General features: G+C 43.4%; 1 protein-coding gene and 1 long non-coding RNA gene across 9 annotated transcripts; both read left to right on the top strand.

The window, feature by feature from the left end:
- Nucleotides 1-2,346: 2,346 nt before the first annotated feature.
- LOC106021291 lies at nucleotides 2,347-9,021 on the top strand. 5 transcript variants are annotated; one of them, XR_005878196.1, is made up of 5 exons: nucleotides 2,347-2,378; nucleotides 6,791-6,880; nucleotides 8,077-8,338; nucleotides 8,572-8,698; nucleotides 8,965-9,021. It is a non-coding gene; the product is annotated as an uncharacterized LOC106021291 (long non-coding RNA). The 5 variants fall into 5 exon arrangements; XR_005878192.1 differs by having other exon boundaries at nucleotides 2,353-2,378; nucleotides 8,137-8,338; XR_005878195.1 differs by lacking the exon at nucleotides 2,347-2,378 and having other exon boundaries at nucleotides 6,756-6,880.
- Nucleotides 9,022-12,502: 3,481 nt separating this feature from the next.
- On the top strand, nucleotides 12,503-20,512 carry Zfp2 (ZFP2 zinc finger protein). Of its 4 annotated transcripts, none has more exons than XM_040748548.1 (2): nucleotides 12,503-12,566; nucleotides 18,255-20,512. In XM_040748548.1, exon 2 carries the CDS (start codon nucleotides 18,329-18,331, stop codon nucleotides 19,709-19,711), a length of 1,383 nt encoding a protein of 460 aa, XP_040604482.1. In that variant the 5' UTR covers nucleotides 12,503-12,566; nucleotides 18,255-18,328; the 3' UTR covers nucleotides 19,712-20,512. The 4 variants fall into 4 exon arrangements, with proteins under 4 accessions (XP_040604482.1, XP_040604483.1, XP_040604481.1 ...); XM_040748549.1 differs by having other exon boundaries at nucleotides 12,558-12,574; XM_040748547.1 differs by lacking the exon at nucleotides 12,503-12,566 and adding an exon at nucleotides 12,595-15,261.
- Nucleotides 20,513-20,529: the final 17 nt, after the last annotated feature.

Here is a 20,529-nt window from a genome sequence, read left to right as displayed (position 1 = left end):
TTCTTACAATGTGACACTGCCTATATATCATTTTAGTTTTTCTCATCCGATCAATTTATTTTTCTTATTTATAGGACTGTACAACATAGCACCAAACAATGAAAATAATACTTTCCCATTTAACATACTAGTTTCAGCTTGTGGATGTGTGTCCTGAAACTGACTGAACAGTTCTTGTGCTTTGAGTTTTAATCAAAAAAGGAATAGCATTCTGTTAACATCCACTTTCTGCATTCACTAAACATGATAGTTTTTCTCCTTATTGTTTTAAGACTAACACTGTGGGCCTGGAGAGATGGCTCGGAGGTTAAGAACACTGACTTCTCTTTCAAAGGTCTGAGTTCAATTCTCAGCAACCACATGGTGGTTCACAACTATCCATAATGAGATCTAGTGCCCTCTTCTGGCCTACAGGCATACATGCAGGCAGAACACTGTATGCATAAGTAAAAAAAAAGGTAACACTGTTTCTGATTCTCACCACTAATGGGGTCCTGTTACAAGCCCAGACTAGCCTAGACATCAATTACGCAGCTATCTTCATTTTTTCATCCTCCTAAATGTTAGATTACAGGCATAAACAATTGCACCCAGCAATTGTCCTAATTTTGATGGTGTATAAATGAAATGAATCCTTATTGGCCATGCTGTATCATAATGTGTATGTTTGTATGTGGGTCAGGTTTCTTATTAAGTAGAAGCCCAACAGAGTGAACACAATTAGTTTGTAAGAACTTAGAGCTGAAAGTTTACTTGTTTTTGTTCTATGTGTGAATATTTTGCCTGCATGCATGGATGTCAAGTATGCAGTTTCTGAGGAGGTCAGAAGAGGACGTCTGAAACCTAGAACTTGAGTCACAATTGTGAGCTGCCATGTGGGTGCTGGGAACTGTTGTGGCATAAACTTTTTGTACGCTGTAAAGATGTGTCTCTGCCAAGAAATCTTCTGATTGGCTTAATAAAGAGCTGAATAGCCAATAGCTAGGCAAGAGAGGATAGGCGGGACTTCTGAAGAGAGGAATTCTGGGAGGAATCTGAGGTACGGAAAATTCACCAGCAAGACACTGGGGGCAGGGGTGGGGAGGAAACAACAGTAGGGAGGAGAGGTAGCTAGCAGCATGGCAGAACGTAGACTAATATGAACAGGTTAGGTTATGAGGGCTAGCTGGGAACAAGCTTTCATAATTGGTAAGTATCTGTGTCATTATTTGGGAGCTGGCGTTCCAAAGAAAGTCCAACTACAGGGAACCAAATTAAGATTCTCTGCAAAAGCAGCCAGTGCTCTTAATTGCGGAGTCAATACTCCAGCCGCAGAAAATTTTTATCACCCATATCTGTTCAATAAATGGAACAGTAACAACACCTGGACAGGAAGGGGAACCTAACTCCAGTTCCAGAGCATTAAACAAGAGCTCAACTCTGAATACAAAAATGCCAGCTAGAGATTTATAGCCAACAAGCAGCACGGTGGACATCAAGGAGGAGCTTTCTGCTAAAAGTATGTCACAGATTTAAAACATAATGGGTGGGGCTTAAGGAATGTGCTCATATGTAGAGGGTAGGAGTCTCAGCAGGTTTTTTGAGCCACATCAAAAAGTGGCCTCCAGAGGCCTCTCCCAATGTTTGGTTCAGGACCCAGCCTTTGTTAAAGGAAACGGAAGATTTGCATCCTGAGGGGAAAAGAACACGGTGGGGAGTGGGGTGTAGAAGGGACTATTGGGGAAGGAGGTCAGCGAAGCAGCACGTGGATGAAAGAGGGTAGCAAGGGATGAATGTGACCACAGCGCACTGTATGCAAGTATGATTATGTCGGTTTTTTTTCCCCCGAAAAACATTAAAGACACAGGCGACCACCTTTATTTAGTTTTAGACAAGCAAACATTACAGTCGCTAACCTATCTTTTTATCCTAAGATGCCACACGCTTCTCCAAGTTCCACAGCGGCAGATGCAGCTGAAATTACCTAAACATCCCCGAGTTCCATCCACGAGACAGTTGGTTTTCCTCAGAAGCAATCCAGCAGCCCCAGGGAGCATCTGGTAGGGAAGTCTAGCTCCCCGCTCACGGAGCGCCACGAAGTCTCTAGGACATTACATTACTGGCTTACCTCTCATGCTCCCTCATGGAAGGGGGTGTCGAGGGTCCTCTTACTTTAGGGAAAGAAGATTCTAGAATCGATTTCTTTAAGACAACAGGTTTAGGGGTGGCCAGCCATCCAGCGCGGGTACCAGGGGACACACCCCTAGCCAGAGCCTTCCAGCTGCGTCTGCGCAATGGGTTACCTTGGCGAGGCCCCATGGCCTTGTGGGAAATGTAGTTCAGCGCGGCCGGCGCGGCTGCGTGTGCCACCAGCCTCTGGTTTTTCTTCCGTGACTGGGGTGAGTGAGGCTCCTCGGGCGGGTGGTCTGTGAGCGGGAAGGTGACGGCGTTCCCACTGGGAGCCCGGGCTGCCGCCCGAGGCGGGGCCGGCCGGGCAGTGAGCTGCGCAGTCCTCCGCGAACCCTGCGGAGTCTCAGGTGCACCGCACATGCGGGCACCAGGCCGCAGGCCCCCTGACCGAGACCCGAGCTCCGCCACTGCTGTACCCCGGAATGAGTCGCACCGGCTTGCTTGCGAACTCTACCTAGCCGGGCAGCCCTGGCCCGGTATGCGGCGCGAACGAGTGGGGGACCCGCTCTCGGAAACCCGGGAGGACTCGGGGCCGCCCGCAGTCGGGGTCTCCTGCCTTTGTGCACACCGCTTTTCGGGATGCGCCCTCTGCTTGCAGGAGCAAAGGAAGCATGCAGAGTGGGGGTCCTGGCTAAGAGAACGTGCCCTCCAGATTTCTTCTCTTTCAGTACATTATTGGTCAACGAGAAAATAAACGATCAAAGTCATTCGAAATCTGTCAAAAATCCGTGCGTGTGTAAATACGTGTATATGTATAAAAAGAAACATTTTACTTCTAACAGTAGGAATGTTAGTCACCTTTACAAATGGAGTTATGAAATGCATTTTGTAAGAAGCTTGAAGTGCTTTTAAACTGTGGTGCCACCACCCAATGAAGATAGAGAATGCACTTAAAACATTAATTTTTAAGGGCAGCTAATACTGTCATTTTAATGAATGGGAGGGAAAAGTATGAATGTTGCCAAATCTAATTGTCTCTTTGGAACTTTGTTATTTTCTATTTTAACACTGTAAATGGTACAGGCCATCTATTTATGTCATTCCTTGGACTGCCTCTTTCCACAGATCTTCAAGTGAAATTATCCAGGTCAATGTTACAGTAAGACCTTTGGACACCCCCTGTCTTATTCTTTACAGACAGAAAGCAGCAGTTTATAAAAATGGTTGAAGTGTAAGAGTGACTGATCCCACACCAACTTGAAGTGTTAATACTCTTTTAAGCCTTGGTGTAGGCCATTTGTGATGGTGTGTTCCTTTAATCCCACAGAGTAAGGGGGATGAGTTTGAGATCCCTGTGCTCTACATAGAGAGTTCTGGGCCAGCCAAGGCTACATAGTAAGACCCTGTTTCAAAAAAAAATATATCCCAGAGCTAAACTCCAGCTCATTTTATTAATAACTTTTACATCTGTTCTACAAACAGGTTTCATGAATATAAAGAAAGTCACATATTCCTATAGTCATATAAACCTTCCCTTTGTTTTCTTTTTCCATTTTCACATGTGTGTATATGCACATGTGTCCAAGTATATGAGGCCTGACATCAAACCCACAGGCAGTCTGCCTGCATCCTTTTTCTCATGCTTACACAGCAAATGCACTATCCACTGAGCTATCCCAGGGCTGCCTCCCTCCACCTCCATTGTGTTTACAATAATTAGAGAGATTTCTGTTTCATAACATCACAAAGATGTTCATTTATAGTTTCTTACTGAATTCTCATTCCATTTTTGCATCCTTACTCTTTTCCTTGTTATGTTATTGGATAGTTAATCCTTTCATCGTTGATAAGAGATGCCATCTTTCTCAGTCTTAGTCCACCCCACCTACCCCCTGCCTTCACTGTGGTAGGGATCAAATTCAGGGGCTTTCATTGAGCTATAACTCAGCCCCTGAATTCTCTCTCTCTCTCTCTCTCTCTCTCTCTCTCTCTCTCTCTCTCTCTCTCTCTCTCTCTCTCTCTCTCTCTCTCTGTGTGTGTGTGTGTGTATTTTCTGAACTACTTATACTACTAGGATTTAGATTTATTGCATTGTTGTTTCTTGTTAGTCTGTAATATCCATGAAGGTGAAGACTTTGCCTGTTGTATTTGCAGCTGAACTCACTATTACTTGGCATGCTGCTATTCTCACAGTAGGTGTGTTGACAAGACATTTAATATGTCAGACATTCTTTGGTAATACTATTGAGCTGACTGGTTTTGTTTCAACTTGACACAGGTTGGAGTTATCCATACAAAAAGAGTGAGCCTCAGTTGAGAAAATGTCTCCATAAGATCTGGCTCTAGGGCATTTCTTAATTAGTGGTTGATATGTGGGTGGTACCATCCCTGGGCTGGTTGTGCTGGGCTCTTAAAAAAAAAAAGGCAGGCCAAGCAAGCCATAATTAATTAGTAAACCAATAAGCAGTATTCTTCCATGGCCTCTGCATCACCTCCTGCCTGTTTGAGTTTCTGCCTTCACTTTCTTCAATAGTGAGCAGTGTCATGGAAATATAAGCCAAAGAAACCCATTCCTCCTCAAGCAGTGTGTCATTACTGCAATAACTAAGACAATTGTGTTCTAGTTTTAATGTCATTTAAAACTCTGGTGGGCAAGTTCTCTTTCATGACAATAACTTTAAATTGAAATAATGTGCATATTTGTGTGTGATAGTATTATAATTTGATGCCCAGTCCACAAGACCCCCAGAGAGACCACCAAGGAGCTGAGTCACTGAATGCAAGCACACAGTTTCTTTATTAAATTCAAACCTAGGCAGAGACCTCATCCCACCAATTGATGCAGCAGCCGCAGGAGAAGGCCTCGAGTCTCATAAGTGAGGGGTTTATAAAGGCAAAGGTCACAGAATAGGGTTAGGGGTATGGGTTTGAAGTTGATGGGCTGCAGAGTCCAGGGGGATTGGGGGCTTTCCAGGAGTTTATCTCTTGTACCCATACAAGTTGTTTCTCAACTTTTCAGGTTGGTTGTCCTGGGGTCAGGGCCATTTGTCTCCCCTTCCTGCCTTTTCTGGGGGGATGGTAAACCATCTGCACAGGTCATGGGGTCAGGTTCTCACACCGTGCTGCTTTTGGCCCTTTTTCCCTAGGATGGCCTTGGTTTGGCCTTTCAGATTATACACTGTATGCTCAAATGAGAATAATTAGCATAAGCCTTAGTCATTTCTTTGTGTTGGGAGTATTGAAAATGCTTTCTTCAGCTGAATGTAATCAGCGCCTGAGGAGCAAAGGCAGGAGTTGAAGGTCATCTTCTGTTACACAGCAAGTTCATGGACAGCGTGAACTGTGTGAGACCCTGTCCCAACAATGAAAGGGGAGGAAGGGCTGAGAGATGGCTGGGGAGGTAAAAGTACCTCTCTGTGTAAGCCTGGGGACCTGAATTCAGATGACAGTACCATGTAAGAACCTGGGTGTGGCTTTAGAGGAGTGTGAAAACCCAGGGCTGGGGAGGTAAAAGTACCTCTGTGGAAGCCTGGGGACCTGAATTCAGATGACAGCACCATGTAAGAACCTGGGTGTGGCTTTAGAGGAGTGTGAAAACCCAGGGCTGGGGAGGTAAAAGTACCTCTGTGGAAGCCTGGGGACCTGAATTCAGATGACAGCACCATGTAAGAACCTGGGTGTGGCTTTAGAGGAGTGTGTAAACCCAGGGCTGGGGAGGTGGGGCACAGAGGCAAGAGGATTGCTGGGGTTTGCTGTCCATCCACCGACCAGATTCAAAGGAACAAGGCAGAGAGTAGTAAAGCAGGAATCCAAGAATCCTCTGCCACCCACATAATACACACTCACACATGCGGATACACCACACATACATGTGCAAGCAAAACAACGAAAACTCCTTGCTGATTTACAAGTAAACTAGTATGAGTTGATTATAGCTAACCTTTTGTGCTGTAGAAGGTTAAAAGAGAATTCTCTTGCTTAACTTTATTCTTGTGTCTGCTAGCTAACCTCCCTCCACGCCCAACTCTGCTTCACAGCGTCTGGTAGCCACCGAAGTACCCTGCTTCATTAAAATCGACCTTCTCAGCTTCCACATATATGTGAGAATACCTGGCGTTTGCCCTCACTAGACTTCTTTTAAACGGTTTTTTTTCCAAGACTGGGGAGGAGGCTTAGCAGTGAAGATCCCTTGCTGCTGTTGTAGAGAACCCAGGTTTGGTTCCCAGAACTCACATGGAGGCTTAAAACCATCTGTAACTCCAGTTCCAGGGAATCTTCTCACAACCTCCCACAGCAGACATGAGCGTGGTACACAGAACACTCATACACAGAAAATAAATAAATCTTAAAAAAAGATGTTATGCAACATGATTAATAATTTTCTATGATTAACTTTAAAATATTGTCATTGAGGTATGTACGCTGTTTAGGAATGTCTTAAGTGTATTGATTCAGATCAAGAAAGTAGTAGCTTAGAATCTTGAGCCATCCTGCCCATGAGTACAGCATACCTCTCCATTCATTTCTTTTTATGTACCTGTGTAAGCTTAACAAAGCAAAGTTTATAGGTAAAATCTTCAATTGTATTTATGTAAATGCCTCATACTTCTTATTTATTTGTAGGTATTTTATTTTTCATTGCGGCAGGAGTCTCTCTCACGGCTTCCTTTCCCTCCCTCAGTCCCACCTCTAGAGACTGCACATTCTGTAGGAAGGCCCCACAGGAAGGAGGAAGGCAATGGCTGTTGGGCCTCTGCCATTGGGAGCTCAGGTGAGACCTCATTGTCAGATGTCTTTTACTCCCATAGTGTGAGTGGACTGCATTACAAAGGACAGATGTATTGGAGTAGTAGGGCATTGGGTCCCTTCAGTGTCCTTCACCTCTGCTTTCAGCTGACACGGGAGTTCTTGATGGTACTCAAAGGCTGGAGAGGAAGCCAAAGTCACAGGAGAGATGAGTTGGTGTTTATAGGGCGTATGGACTACCAGGAGTCAGAAAAGCTAGGAAAGGGAAAGGCAGGGGTGTGGTGAGGAGGGAGTATCTGCCCATCTCAAGGTCTGGGGAAGGAAGGATGCCTTAGAGGATTCACTGTATGGAGGTGCAAGTTTCAGTCACATCACTCCCCCATGGCGCTGATGGAAGCCACTGCCTTTACTTAAGTGTCTGCCATGCACGTGGCATGGTTAAGTCTCATGGCACTAGCTTCTGTGTAGCTATGGTGAAGACTGCATACTGGATGGTGTCGCAGTGTCAGGAATGCAGGCGAGAAGGTGAGAACATGTAGGAAGGGCCAGCAGCAGCTTCCCACTAGGCCGAGGTCATTAAAGGCCTCACCACCTGTGTGTGTGTGTGTGTGTATGTGTGTGTGTGTAGATGTACATGCCAGTGCTTATGTTTGCAAAGGCCAGAAGAGGACACAGGTGTCTTCCTCGGTTACTTCATGATATTTTTATATTCAAACAAGGTCTCTCACTGAAACAGAAGCTAGTTGGCCAGAAAACTACCATCCTCTACCATCTGTAGCTGTCAGTGTTAGGGTTACGGGCAGACTGCATTCAGTGTGAGTCCTCGGGTCTGAACTCGGGTCTGCTTGTTCGCATCACTTACTCTTAGCTGCTCCATCCACCCAGCTCTCCCACAACCTCTTAAACATTGCCACTGGGGGACCAGGCTTCTAACACTTGAGCCTTTGGGCTCATTTAAACTAACTTAGAGCCAAACCATAGCACATTTATGTACCTTCTTTTCCTGTCCTTATTTCCTGAGTTGGTCAGTGTTAATTGTCACCTTGACAGAATCTAGAATCACCTGGGAGATGGGCTTTGGGGCATGCCATCTTGATTGGGTTAAAGTGAGAAGACCTTCCCATGGTGGGCGGCACCATCCCCTGGCTGGGACCCTGGGTGGTGTGCATGGAGAAAGGGAGCAGAGCAGCAGCACTCATCCTCTCTACTTCCTGATTGTAGGTGTCATGTGACCAGCTGAGCTCTGCCATGCACTTATGCCCCTCTACTTCCTGATTATAGGTGTCATGTGACCAGCTGAGCTCTGCCATATATTCATCTCTCTCTGCTTCCTGACTGTGGGTGTCATGTGACCGGTTGAGCTCTGCCATGCACTCACCCCTCTCTGCTTCCCAATGTGGATGTCATGTGACCAGCTGCTTCTTACTCCTGCCATCTTGATTTTTGCAGCATAAAGTTCTGCACCCTTGAACTGTAAGCCAAAGTAAGCTCTCCTTTAAGTTGCTTTTGTCAGAATATTTTATGAAACAGGAAACTACAACAATTCCCTGTTCTTTTTTTCTCTGGCTCATAATGTCTGTGGTTTGCTGCACATGTTTTGTTTTTGTCAGAATGTAGTATGTTTTCCTCACACAAACCTATACCATGTTGCTCCTGGCACTGCATGGTCTTTTTTCAAGGCAAAATTCCCTGTTAAGGAGGAATTTGTGGTTTCAGGAGTCAGTGGCATTCAAGGATGTGTCTGTGAACTTCACTTGGGAGGAGTGGATGCAGCTCGATTCTGTGCAGAGGAACCCGTGTGGCAGGGTGACGCTGGATAACTACAGGAACCTGGTCTCCCTGGGTGAGAACCCCTCCTCCCCCCAACTTGCAACTCAAGACCTGATTCTTAACACCTTCCCCCTTCAGCCATCTGCCATATGGACTTCATGGGTTTGACTTGAAATCCCAGCTCTCATGGGGCATTGTTTAGGATCTTCCCTTACTGTCCCATATTTCTAGGTGAAGTCTATAGAGAATGGAAAAGATGGTAATGGAAATCTGACCTGTGCTGGGATTGGGTGTTGACTAATTTCAGGACCCAAACTCGGTCTCTTTCCTCCTAAGCAGGACATCAACCTTCCAAGTCAAATGTGATCTCTGAACTGGAACAAGGACTGAGCCTGAGAAAAAAAGAACTCCCAGGTTGCATCTCTCTGGGTAAGTGTTTGATGCAAGGACTTGTAATGTAACATGGGTGTCTTAGTAAGAGGAAGTGTGAAAGGCAATCTTGGGTCTCTGGAGATACCAGCTCCCACAGATGTGTCCTTTATGAGGACAGTGCCCCTGTGCTGATGAGACTTGTCCTTCCTTGTTAGCCTTATGTCCTGGTCTTGGGGGAGGGGATGATGCATCGTGAGGCTTGAGTCACTACACTGTAGCATTTGTGCATTGTGCGGCAGCCACTGAGCATTTGGGAATGTCCACAATGACAGTTTCCTCTCCGCCACCTTCAGCTGCCTTTGTTCACAGGCCTAACCTGTATTCCTAGCTTCCTTCCCCTTGTTCATGTAAACATTTGGGAGCTTTCTTTTCTTCCTGCCTTGATAGGCATTTTGAGTAGTCTGCATATTTTAAAAAGTGAGAAATGGTGGTAGTTTTTCTTGCATTTCTAGCAGCTCTACATTTTATATATTCCATTGATCACTCCAGAATGCCCTGTCTGTGTCCACCTTTCATTCATCCCTGCCATGCAGCTCTTAATGCTTAGTGCCTTGGTCAGTCCCTGTCACAGCTGGAAGTTCTCTTTGAGATGATATCACTGACTTTTCTGCGCAGAAAACACCTTTACATCTTGCTTTTCCCATATTTCTTGCCCCATTGCTTCAAAATGTATTTTTTAAGCTAAAGAATAAGCAAGGGACTTAGAAATGGCTCAGTTGGTAATGTGCTCTGTGTAAGTCTGAGAACCTGAGTTCAACCCCCAGGGCCCACGTAGAAGCCAGGCTATCGATTGCAGGGTGCACACACTACAATCCAGCACTAGGCAGCAGAGACGGGAAGATCCCTGGGGCTGGATGGCCACAGTGTAGCCAAATTGGTGAACTTCATCATTCCATGAGAGACTGAACATCAGAATGGCTAAAATCAAAAACACCAATGACAGCTTATGCTGAAGAGGATGTTGAGAAAGGGGAACACTCTTCCATTGCTGATGGGAGTGAAAATCAGTATGGCAATTTCTCAGAAAATTAGGAATCTGCCTACCTCAAGACCCTGCAATGCCATTGTTGGGCATATACCTGAAGGAGGCACATTCACACCACAAGGACATTTGCTCAACTATGTTCATAACAGCATTATTTGTAATAGCCAGATCTTGGAAACAGCCTAGATGCCCCTCAATTGAAAAATGGCTAAAGAAAATGTGGTACATTTATACAATGGAGTACTACTCAGCAGTAAGAAATAATGACGTTGTTCAGGGCTAGCATGTCACACCAGGGAACTAAAAAGTGGCCTAGCAAAGCCAGCATGTATGTACAACACAGAGAAACAGAATAAAGGTCCTGCCTCAACTAGATGATGGGACAGACTTAGTAGACTTCCTAGGTAAGGCCTTATCCTCTCTGAGGAGCAGATGGGAGGAGTGGGGAGTGGAAGGGGTGGGAGGGAAGGAGGGAGGGGGGACTGGGATTGGAACGCAACAGATAGGCAGATAGATAGATAGATAGATAGATAGATAGATAGACAGATAAATAAATAAATAAAGGAAAGAAGGTGGAGAGTAATGGAGAACTTGACATCAGCCCTGTCTCAAAAACAAAAGAATGTATTGCACTAATAATAATGTCTTGACAGTGTTAGTATCATGTAATTTATTGGAACATGTCCTAGGAGTAGATGCTGGGGTGCTCAGGGCTAGCATGTCACACCAGGGAGCTAGAAAGTGGTCTAGCAAAGCCAGCATGTATGTACAACATAGAGAAACAGGATAAGTGGGGCCCGAGTATCCGCAGCCAGAGAATCTGAGTAAGGGTCAGATGTGTTCATTATTCTCTCATTTCTGTGGATTCAGACTTTCAAAACTAAAAAAAGCACTAAGGAAGCTGAGGAGAGACTGGCTGTTGTCTGACTTCCACATATGTCCCATCCTCTCTCTGGGGACCCCCTGCTGTCTGTGCAGTTTGTCAGGGAAGTAGGAAAACAGTTACTCTGAGTCTAGGCATGCATTTTCTGAAGGAAAAAGAGTGTTTATAATTTTCATAGACATAGATAAAAGGAGGTTATCAGCAGGCACATTCAGTGAGTGCCTTGGTAGGAGCTGCTCATAAGCGAGCTAAGGCAAAGCAGGAAAGCGCTGGCTACTGGGCTGTGGTGCTGTTGCTCTGTGTTCGTGAGGGTGTTGGTCAAGGTGAGGCCAATTCTGAAATACATCCCCGAAGTTTAACTAGCAGTAGTGAGGCATGAGGCCACACACAAAAGTCAGGACTAGTGGCTTGTCTTCTGAAGATTCTCCTCCAGACCTCCAGTAAGCCTGCCTCTGTTTGTATCTCCATGCAGAAGCAGCCCATCTGGTATTTGCATGAAGAAATTCACAAAACTTTCCTTGTGAATGTTTAATTTTACAACATGAATAAAATGGTCCAACCACCACAGCTGGCTTTCAGCGAGCTTGCTAGAGAATAGGATTCTAAAGAGGGCTTGCTGGGTTGAAGGATATATGCTACTTCTTGTACAGCTCCCAGTCCTGCTTTATGCTTGTGATTTGTAATGTTCATTTGTCTGGTATAACACAGTACCTGAAAGGAGCTTAATTGCTTTCATTGTAGATTTCTGTGGTGTTGATTACTATTGCTGTTTGTGTTTATTGTGTTGTAAGTAGTTTATTCATTCCACAAATACTCATTAAGTACTAGGCTGTCTTTCTGGCCCTGGAATATAGCAAGAAAGCAACGTGGGCAGAATTTGCTTGAGGCGCTTATGTTCTTTCTGGTTAGGGAGCTTATACATTGATAGAGAAGGGAGAGGTCGGGGGAGAAGGGAAAGAGGAGTGGGGAGTAGCACAGTCAGTGACTGGGTGAAAGAGACAGCAGCCTAAGGAGCCAGCTTGGTTCTGCTCTGTAGGGGCCGTGACTTTGAACAGAAGCTCAAATAAAGCCATAGGTCCAGGATAGTATTCTGAGCATAGGGACAGCCTGTGCCTAGGCGCTGATGTGTAGATTGCCTTTCTGAAGGAGAGAGTGCCTCGGGTGCAGAGCCGTGCAACGCAGGGAAGAGTCTGCTCAGTGCTGAGTGGGTGTGCTGTGTATGTGTGGAAGAAGGAAGTACAGCCTGGCGTTTCGTCAAGGTTAGATGGAAGGGAAGGAAGAGGAGAAGAGACCCCTGCTGTGTTCTCCACTGGAGTGGATCTCTTATCCTCTAGAGGAGAAACTGGGCTTTCCTAGGAAAGTGGAGAGCGTTGGAAAGCCCTGGGAACACAATGCTGTGCAGTGCGGAGCATGCTCATTCCAGATCTCCTTGCATATCACTGTCAGGTTAGCAGGTAAGTGGTGTCATGTTACTAGGTAAATGTCCGACTGCACAGAGGCGTGTTTTGGTTTTGGAAGATGTATAATGATGGCCGAGTTCAGTTCTCAAGTCTCACGAGTCTTTCCTCACCTTTGCAGGACTGGTGCATTCTCTTCTGGCATCCTGTGTTCCTGCAAGGATCTCCTAGGCCAGTTGTTAAGGTTTGTAGGTAATCTTTTTGTTTGTCTTTTTCTTAAGAATTAAGTCCTAAGAATTTGCATTAAGTTAAGCATCTAAATTAATAAATAATATATTGAACCTTGTTAAGTTCTGTATAGTGCTAAGATAATTTGAGTTTAAAACTGTTAACATTTTGCAGAATAGCAAATGCTTTATTCTTTTTCTAGATTTTTTGGAATATATATAAACAGAAGGATTTATAAATTATATATACTATTTGACACAGTGCATATTCTGTTAAACCTTTAATAAATTAATAGTTAACCATTTTTTCTTATATAAATAATACAAATACCATCTAACAGATGAGGAGACTGGAACACAGAAAGATTAAGAAACTTGCACAAAGTCACACAGCTAAGAGTGTTTGAAATCAAATTTGAGCTAGATAGATAATCTGGCTCCACAGTTAGCCTAACCACTGTGCCATCCTGATTTTCTGTGTAGTTAGTGGTGATGAAAATTAGTGAAGAATAAAGAGAACGGAGACCTGGGTCCAGAACCTAGGTCAAGAACCAGCATCCCACTCACCCTCCTACCTCTACCCAGGACTGACCACTGTTCTGATGTGTGATGACTTCTGTTTTAGTCACAGTTCTCTAAACAGATGGGGATTTATTAGACTGGTTTACAGGCTGTGGTCCAATTAGTCCAGCAGTGGTTGTCTCTTAAAGGAAATCCAAGAATCCAGTAAGTATTCAATCCATGAGTCTAGATGTCTCAGCTGCTCTTCAGTCTATATTGGAATGCTAAAGAAGTGGCCTCTAATACCAGTGAAGAATGCCTCAGGACAGGGATAATGAACTATTAGTGAGAGTGAGGGCAAGCAGGCAAAAGCAAAAGCTTCCTTCTCTCGCGCCCTTTTATGTGGACTGCCACTAAGTGTGACCTGTATTTATGGTGAGTCTTCCTATTTCAACTGACCCAGATTTAGGGTGAAGGATCCAATCAAGTGAATCCCCATAGACATACCGAGCTGTTTGGGTCTTAGTTATTACAGATGTAGTCAAGTTGACAACCAAGATTTACCATCACAAGTATGCCATCCTTTGTCAACTTGACGCATAATCACATCTCCAAATGAAAACAATAAGAAGGTCATAATTCCACCTAATATGATATAACTACCCTATGTACAATTGTAAATGTATATAGGTGGCAATAACCCTTGAGGAATGGTTAGTCTTTTAGTGTCTTATAACTTAAATGCAGTAACTGTTAATTATCTCAGTTGATATTATATGATAAAGAAACAGGAACACAAACATCACTTAATGTAAATATATATATGCACAAACTCATTCCTTTGTTTTTGTGTTTTTACATCCCTACACAAACTCATTCTTAACATAATAGGACAGAAACATTCATATCAGTTGCAATTTATTTTTCTTTTGCATTGGCTTTAGATGGTATTTATTTATAACTACCTTCCTCTACTACCCATTCTGTATTTCTTCTGTCCCCAGCAAGTACCTCAGAAGGTCTTGGTTATTTTCCTGGAGGAGTGATCCCTACTTTCCTGAGGTCTAGACCCTTTGTCATCCTGCCTGAAATATGCTGTTTTAGTTTCACATTGACTTTAACCACAGACCATGGTAGCACCAAGAGACACCCTAAAGGATCTCCTATACTCCAGACACACTCTTCCTTATCTCCATTGTGGAGAAACAATCCAGTTTCTCCCTGATAATCTGGGATTGAGGGGACCAGAAACTCAAAGTGGCCAGGGAGAAATCTGAGCTTCCAGTTCAATGGAATGTTTATTGTATCTCCTAGCAGGAGTGCTACTCCATCTGGATCCAAAAATTCTAGGCCAGCAGAATTTAAGGGCATGGGAACAGGAAGTAAAAATTTTTCGAATGGGTCACTGGGGTGGATAGAGAGGGAACTATTCCCATTTCCATCCCCTTCATTCCTGGACCCGTGGATCCTGGCTGTGGGAGAAACTATACCATATGTTGGACGATGGATTCAAAGCATATAATCTTCTGGAAAACCCTGTCCTAGCCATCCAGGCTGCTGCCACCTAATTGGCACTATAACTGTACCTTCAAAAGGCTGTCCCGCCAGTCTATCAGGCCAGCTGCTTCAGGATGATGGAAAACATGATTAAGACCAGTGGAGTCCATGAGGGTAGGCCCACTGTTGCGCTTCTCTGGCTGTGAAGTGAGTTTCTTGGTTATAAGCAATGCTATATGGATGCATGATGGTGAAGAAAGCATTCTGTGAGTCTACAGATGATAACTTGGCACAGGCATTCCATGCAGGAAAGGCAAATGCATAATCAGAATAAGTTATCTACTCCAGTAAGTGTCGGGTGTTCTGTGTTACATGGGACAGTCAAAGAAGGAGAGTCACTCCAGAATGTAATTTTAGGCTCTCTGGCAGTGGGGAAGAACAGTTTCTGTGAACTGAACCTCGAACCTCCAATGAGAAGCATATTTATTGATTGTATGCAAAGGTTGTATTTGAGGTACAACAAGTTCCTCATAACAAAACCCCTTTTATCTATTCTATCTGTTCTCTGAAGGAAATCATCACAGCCTGCAACCTTTAGTCCTTTTTGTTTAGTGTTTACAGTACCCAAGAATTCAAGACACTCCAAGTGTGCCTAGATAGTCTTGTGACCAAAGTCTTACAACAGATGAAAACCTTCCTCAGAAAAATAACTCTGTAAGTCATAGAAAACAGAAGGGAGGGAGAGGAAACTGGGATTGGTACATAATAAAAATAAATATAAAACAGAAAAAAGCATAGAAAACAATCACTGTTCTCTACTCTGATTTCTTCAAGGTCTAGGTACCTTCAACAAATGCTAACACATTCTACTGTTACTCTAGAGATGAACAACTATTACATTCTAATGCTTGCCATAGATACAATGACTCTACAAGTAAGGACAAAGTGGACATGCCTTTTCATGAGGAAAGTGAGCCAGTGTGAAGTTGACAACCAAGATTAGCTATCACCATTCCCTTTCCCGGCTCATCTTTACAGCGTTGCCATCTATCTGTGCTAATGGATTCTCCCATGAAGCTTTTGTCGGATTCTGAGTAACAATTCATCTATTCTCAAAGAAGGTTAACTGGATAACTGGATGTGGCCAGAGTGATCTGGGCAAGAGAGGGCTGCCAGCTCATATATTGTTTGCTGAGACCACTAGATAGACATTCTCTCCAGAATTACTCAGGGACATGTATTTTCGTGCTAATTCCTGCTTGACTTCCCATTTTTCTTTTCATTAAAGCAGGTCAGCTTGGAAGGGAGAAGCTCTGTTACTTTATTTCTTGCTTCAAAGCCTTTGATTTACTGTGTGCTGTGTTGGTCTCTGCTCTATCGACTGATCAGCAGTCCTAAGAGCTGAGTCTGAGCCTACAGGTCCCTGTCCTCTCTCCTCACTGCCTCCAGGCCAATTTGTTTGGGATAAATAGTGGGGTCTTATGAACCTCAGAGGCTCCTCATTCTTCCCTCTGTGCAGTTACCTCTAGCAGCTCAACAGATTCTCTTACCAAGTTCTCAACTTCACAGAAAGAAAACTTAGGAGAGAGTAGGGAGGTTTAGCCTGTTACATCTGTGAGTAGAACACTGTTTAAAGTTTGAGGAGAAAAGCCCTTAAGACTGCATCGTCCTCCTCAGAGTGGTGAGCTTCAGATGTGTCCTTTTATTTATGTTGTAGACAGGTGGTATTCTACAGGGTAATTTACATTTAGTTAGCATCTTACTCCTTGTCAGATTACTTTATCCTCTTTTTTACCTGAAAACTCAAATCCAAAGAAACAAGCCAGTCATTAAGGTATTGTTAAAATCCACAATTTGAACTCATATGTGTAACTCAAGGGACAACAATCTTCTCATACTTCATTAAATTAATTTGGTGTGGAGTTCTAAGCAAGCTTATGAGAGGAAAGAAACTATTGGAAGGAATGCCAGATGGGCGGGCATCTTGGTTTCTTTTCTGGCTGCTCTAACAAAGCAACATGGGGTGGGGGGGGGGAGACGTTGTTTCAGCTCACAGTTCTCAGTTACAGTCCACCATGACAGAGAAGAGACAGTGGCAGAAAACTAAGACAGCTAGTCACATTGCATGCATGGTGACGAAGCAGAGAGTAATGAATGCTGGTACTCAGCTTGCTATTTCCTTCTTATAAAGAATTCCCATCCAGGCAGTGATCCCATCCAATCAGTGTGGGTCTTCCCACATCAATTAATGAAATCAAGATAATCCCCCATGGGTGTGTCTTTAGCCAGCCCAACCTAACGATCCTTCATTGAGGCTTCCTTCCCAGATGAATCTAGAGTCTGTCAAGGTAACAATATCAACCCTAGCAATTCCCCCTCTTGTCGATTTGATAACAATTTGAATCAATTTTAAGCCATAACCATCTACCCCTTGACCCCACAGGCTCATTACTATATTATAAAATGTATTTAATCCAACTTTAAAAGTTCCCATTGTATTTAACAATTCCAATACCTTAAAAGTCCAGTCTCTTTCATTGTGAGTACTAATTAAAAAAAAAGGTATATACTTCCAACATATAAGGGCACAGAGTAAACAGGGCATAAAATAATCATACCAAAGAAAGCCATGTCTGATTCTGAAGCTCTTAATGTAATGTTCTGGGCTCTGTGTGGCTTAGGTATCTACCCCTCCTGCTTTGCTGCCTGTGGCGCGCGCGCACACACATACACACACACTCACACACACACACACACACACTCTTCCTCCCTCCCTCTCTCCCCCCACCACAAGGCCAACTTTACTTCATCTTCCACCTCACCTTGGCAGATATTCCATAGACCTGGCATCTCCAGTATTCTGTGTACATCCACCGTGACTGAGAGTTCATTTTCACAGTTTCACACAATAGTCTATTGAAGTCCCTGCAGACTTCCTGGCCTCCGCTAAAATCTGTAGCCCCTCACCCCCATCTTGTATCTTTCGTGACTTCAACACCCGTGTATGGAATATGCTGCCAAGCTCTGCCCCAGCTCAAAGGAGCATGATCTGTACCAGCTGCTGTACTAGTCCTGGAGAAACATTTGCTAGGAAGTTGTTTTTGAGGAACAAGAGCCACTTCAAACCAGATTTTGTTCTTTTAAATGACTTTGAGTATTCATGTGAAGGAACCTCTTTGGGTGCTTTTTGCTACTCCTATAATCCCAGGATCCTCTGCCCAAGAGAAGGCCCAGAAGAGCCTTCTCACATCAATTAATGCAATTAAAGTAATCCTCCACAGTTCAACTCAATCTAGATAATCCTTCATTGAGATTCTCTTCCCAGGTGACTCTGGTTTCTGTCAGGCTGAAAATGAACACAAATCATCATAGCGTATCATCTGATCTGTTTTCCCTAGCCAGTCTTTTCCGTGTATTTTCTCTTAGTTCTACATTCATTTTTGATCCATCCATCTCTCTTGGATGAGTTAACCCCTTCTCTCTTATTTATCCAGTGGACCTGCCATCATCTTAGTTCTTCTGTTTTCTGTGGACTGGCACACTGTTCTTCACGTTTTGATTTCTCTAAAGAATTGTGGAAATACTTTCAAAATGTCTTAACTGCTCTTAACAGTTATTCTACCTTTATTTTCTTATCCTCCTTTATGTAGTTTCTAGTCACTCAGCACAGAAATCAGTATGCATTTGAATTATTTACTGTTTTTCAGGGTGGGAGACAAGACTTGAAATCAAAGAGTTAACTCCAGAGTCCATTATTGAAAATTTGCCCCATGGGGTCATAATGGAAAGGGAAGATCTCTGGCATTCAGCTTTAGGGGCTGTCTGGGATCACTCTTGTTGGTTAGAGCGGCAAGAGGAAAAATATCTGGGCCAAGTGGCAGTGGCTCAAAAGGAAACCTTTAATGAAAAGAGGGTATGTGGAGGTAATAAAACTGAGAAATGTTCCGCTGAAGGTTCACTGCTTGATACGCAAAGCATTCCTTTGACAAAAAGACCCTATAATTGGAATTCATGTGGAAAAGATTCAAAACAAAATTCCGAGTTAATGAAAACTTCAAGAATGTTTGTAGGAAAGAAAATATATGAATGTGATGAGTGCAGGAAAACCTTCAGCCAGAGTTCATCCCTGCTCAAACACCAGAGAATTCACACTGGGGAGAAACCTTATAAATGCAATGTGTGTGACAAGCACTTCATCGAACGCTCCTCTCTCACCGTACATCAAAGGACTCACACGGGAGAAAAACCCTACAAATGTAATGAGTGTGGGAAAGCCTTCAGTCAGAGTATGAACCTTACTGTTCATCAAAGAACTCATACTGGAGAGAAACCTTATCAGTGCAAAGAGTGTGGAAAAGCCTTTCGTAAGAATTCATCCCTGATTCAACATGAAAGGATTCACACTGGAGAGAAGCCCTACAAATGTAACGACTGTGGGAAAGCTTTTACACAAAGCATGAATCTCACAGTGCACCAGAGAACTCACACCGGAGAAAAACCCTATGAGTGTAAGGAATGTGGGAAAGCCTTCAGTCAAAGCATGCATCTTATTGTTCATCAGAGAAGTCACACCGGAGAGAAACCCTACGAGTGCAGTGAATGTGGGAAAGCCTTCAGTAAAAGCTCAACTCTCACTCTCCATCAGCGAAACCACACTGGAGAGAAACCCTACAAATGTAACAAATGTGGTAAATCATTTAGTCAAAGCACATATCTTATAGAACACCAGAGACTTCACTCTGGAGTGAAGCCTTTTGAATGTAACCAGTGTGGAAAAGCTTTTAGTAAGAATTCTTCTCTTACCCAGCATCGGAGAATCCACACTGGTGAAAAACCTTATGAGTGTATGGTATGCGGAAAGCATTTCACTGGGAGATCATCTCTAACTGTACATCAGGTTATACACACTGGAGAGAAACCTTATGAATGCACTGAATGTGGAAAGGCCTTCAGCCAAAGCGCCTACCTTATTGAACATCAAAGAATTCATACTGGTGAAAAGCCCTATGAATGTGACCAGTGTGGAAAAGCCTTCATTAAGAATTCATCCCTTCTAGTGCACCAGCGGATACATACAGGAGAGAAACCCTATCAGTGTAACGAATGTGGGAAAGCCTTCAGTAGGAGTACAAACCTTACAAGACATCAGAGGACTCATACATGAGAGAACTTTTCACTGGCACCTTCATCTTGATTAATTCTTTAATAATAATCAGATGTCATACTAATGTAGATATTTAATAGCCATAACTAATGTGGGGACCTTGTAGTTGAAGTACAGCATCATACCAGATAGTAAAACCATAGCAGAGTAACTATATGAAAGTGGAGAACACTTTGGTTCAGATGGTAAAATTTTATATCAGGTTTAAGTAGCTAATACATAAATGATGACTTATGGGGAAGATAAGCTCTATTGTGTCATGCTGTGAATTCTGATTTGGGTATCACAGAGTTTTCACAATGCATGAAAAAAAGTGATAGTGCCCCAAAATCTGGTATGTAGTTCTAACATCCCCACCCCCACCCCCAGTGTTAACTTGAACAAGTCACCCACTTTCCTCGGGTCACACTGTCATGTGGTAAATGAGAGATTTGGGATTTAGAAGACCTGTGGAATCTGTTTTAGATAAAATGTTCAAAACAAGACGCAGGGAATTTTTTGGTCTTTTGCTGTTGTTATCTGTGCTGTGAAAATGCTTTTATTTCATATTGTGGTTTTCTTGAATGTTTTAGGTTAAAATCCTCTACCTCTTAATTCTTATTGTCTTTCAGGTCCTCCCTTTTCCCTGAGTTACTTTATCTCCTAAAATATAGGCTAGTTGCTACTGGGTGGCGATAAATTGTGCATATTTTAATGCCATAGCATGTTGTTTTGAATTCTCAACTAATAGTCATTAAACTGTTGTTAAATAAGCTGATTATAAGTGACAATGTGACTTAAATACAGTCTTTAAATACTTAACCTTTGTGTCTTACTTG

Source organism: Mesocricetus auratus, unplaced genomic scaffold (assembly GCF_017639785.1).
Source record: "Mesocricetus auratus isolate SY011 unplaced genomic scaffold, BCM_Maur_2.0 Super-Scaffold_100007, whole genome shotgun sequence".
Classification (NCBI taxonomy): Eukaryota; Metazoa; Chordata; class Mammalia; order Rodentia; family Cricetidae; genus Mesocricetus; species Mesocricetus auratus.
This window is presented reverse-complemented; position numbering and strand designations above follow the sequence as displayed.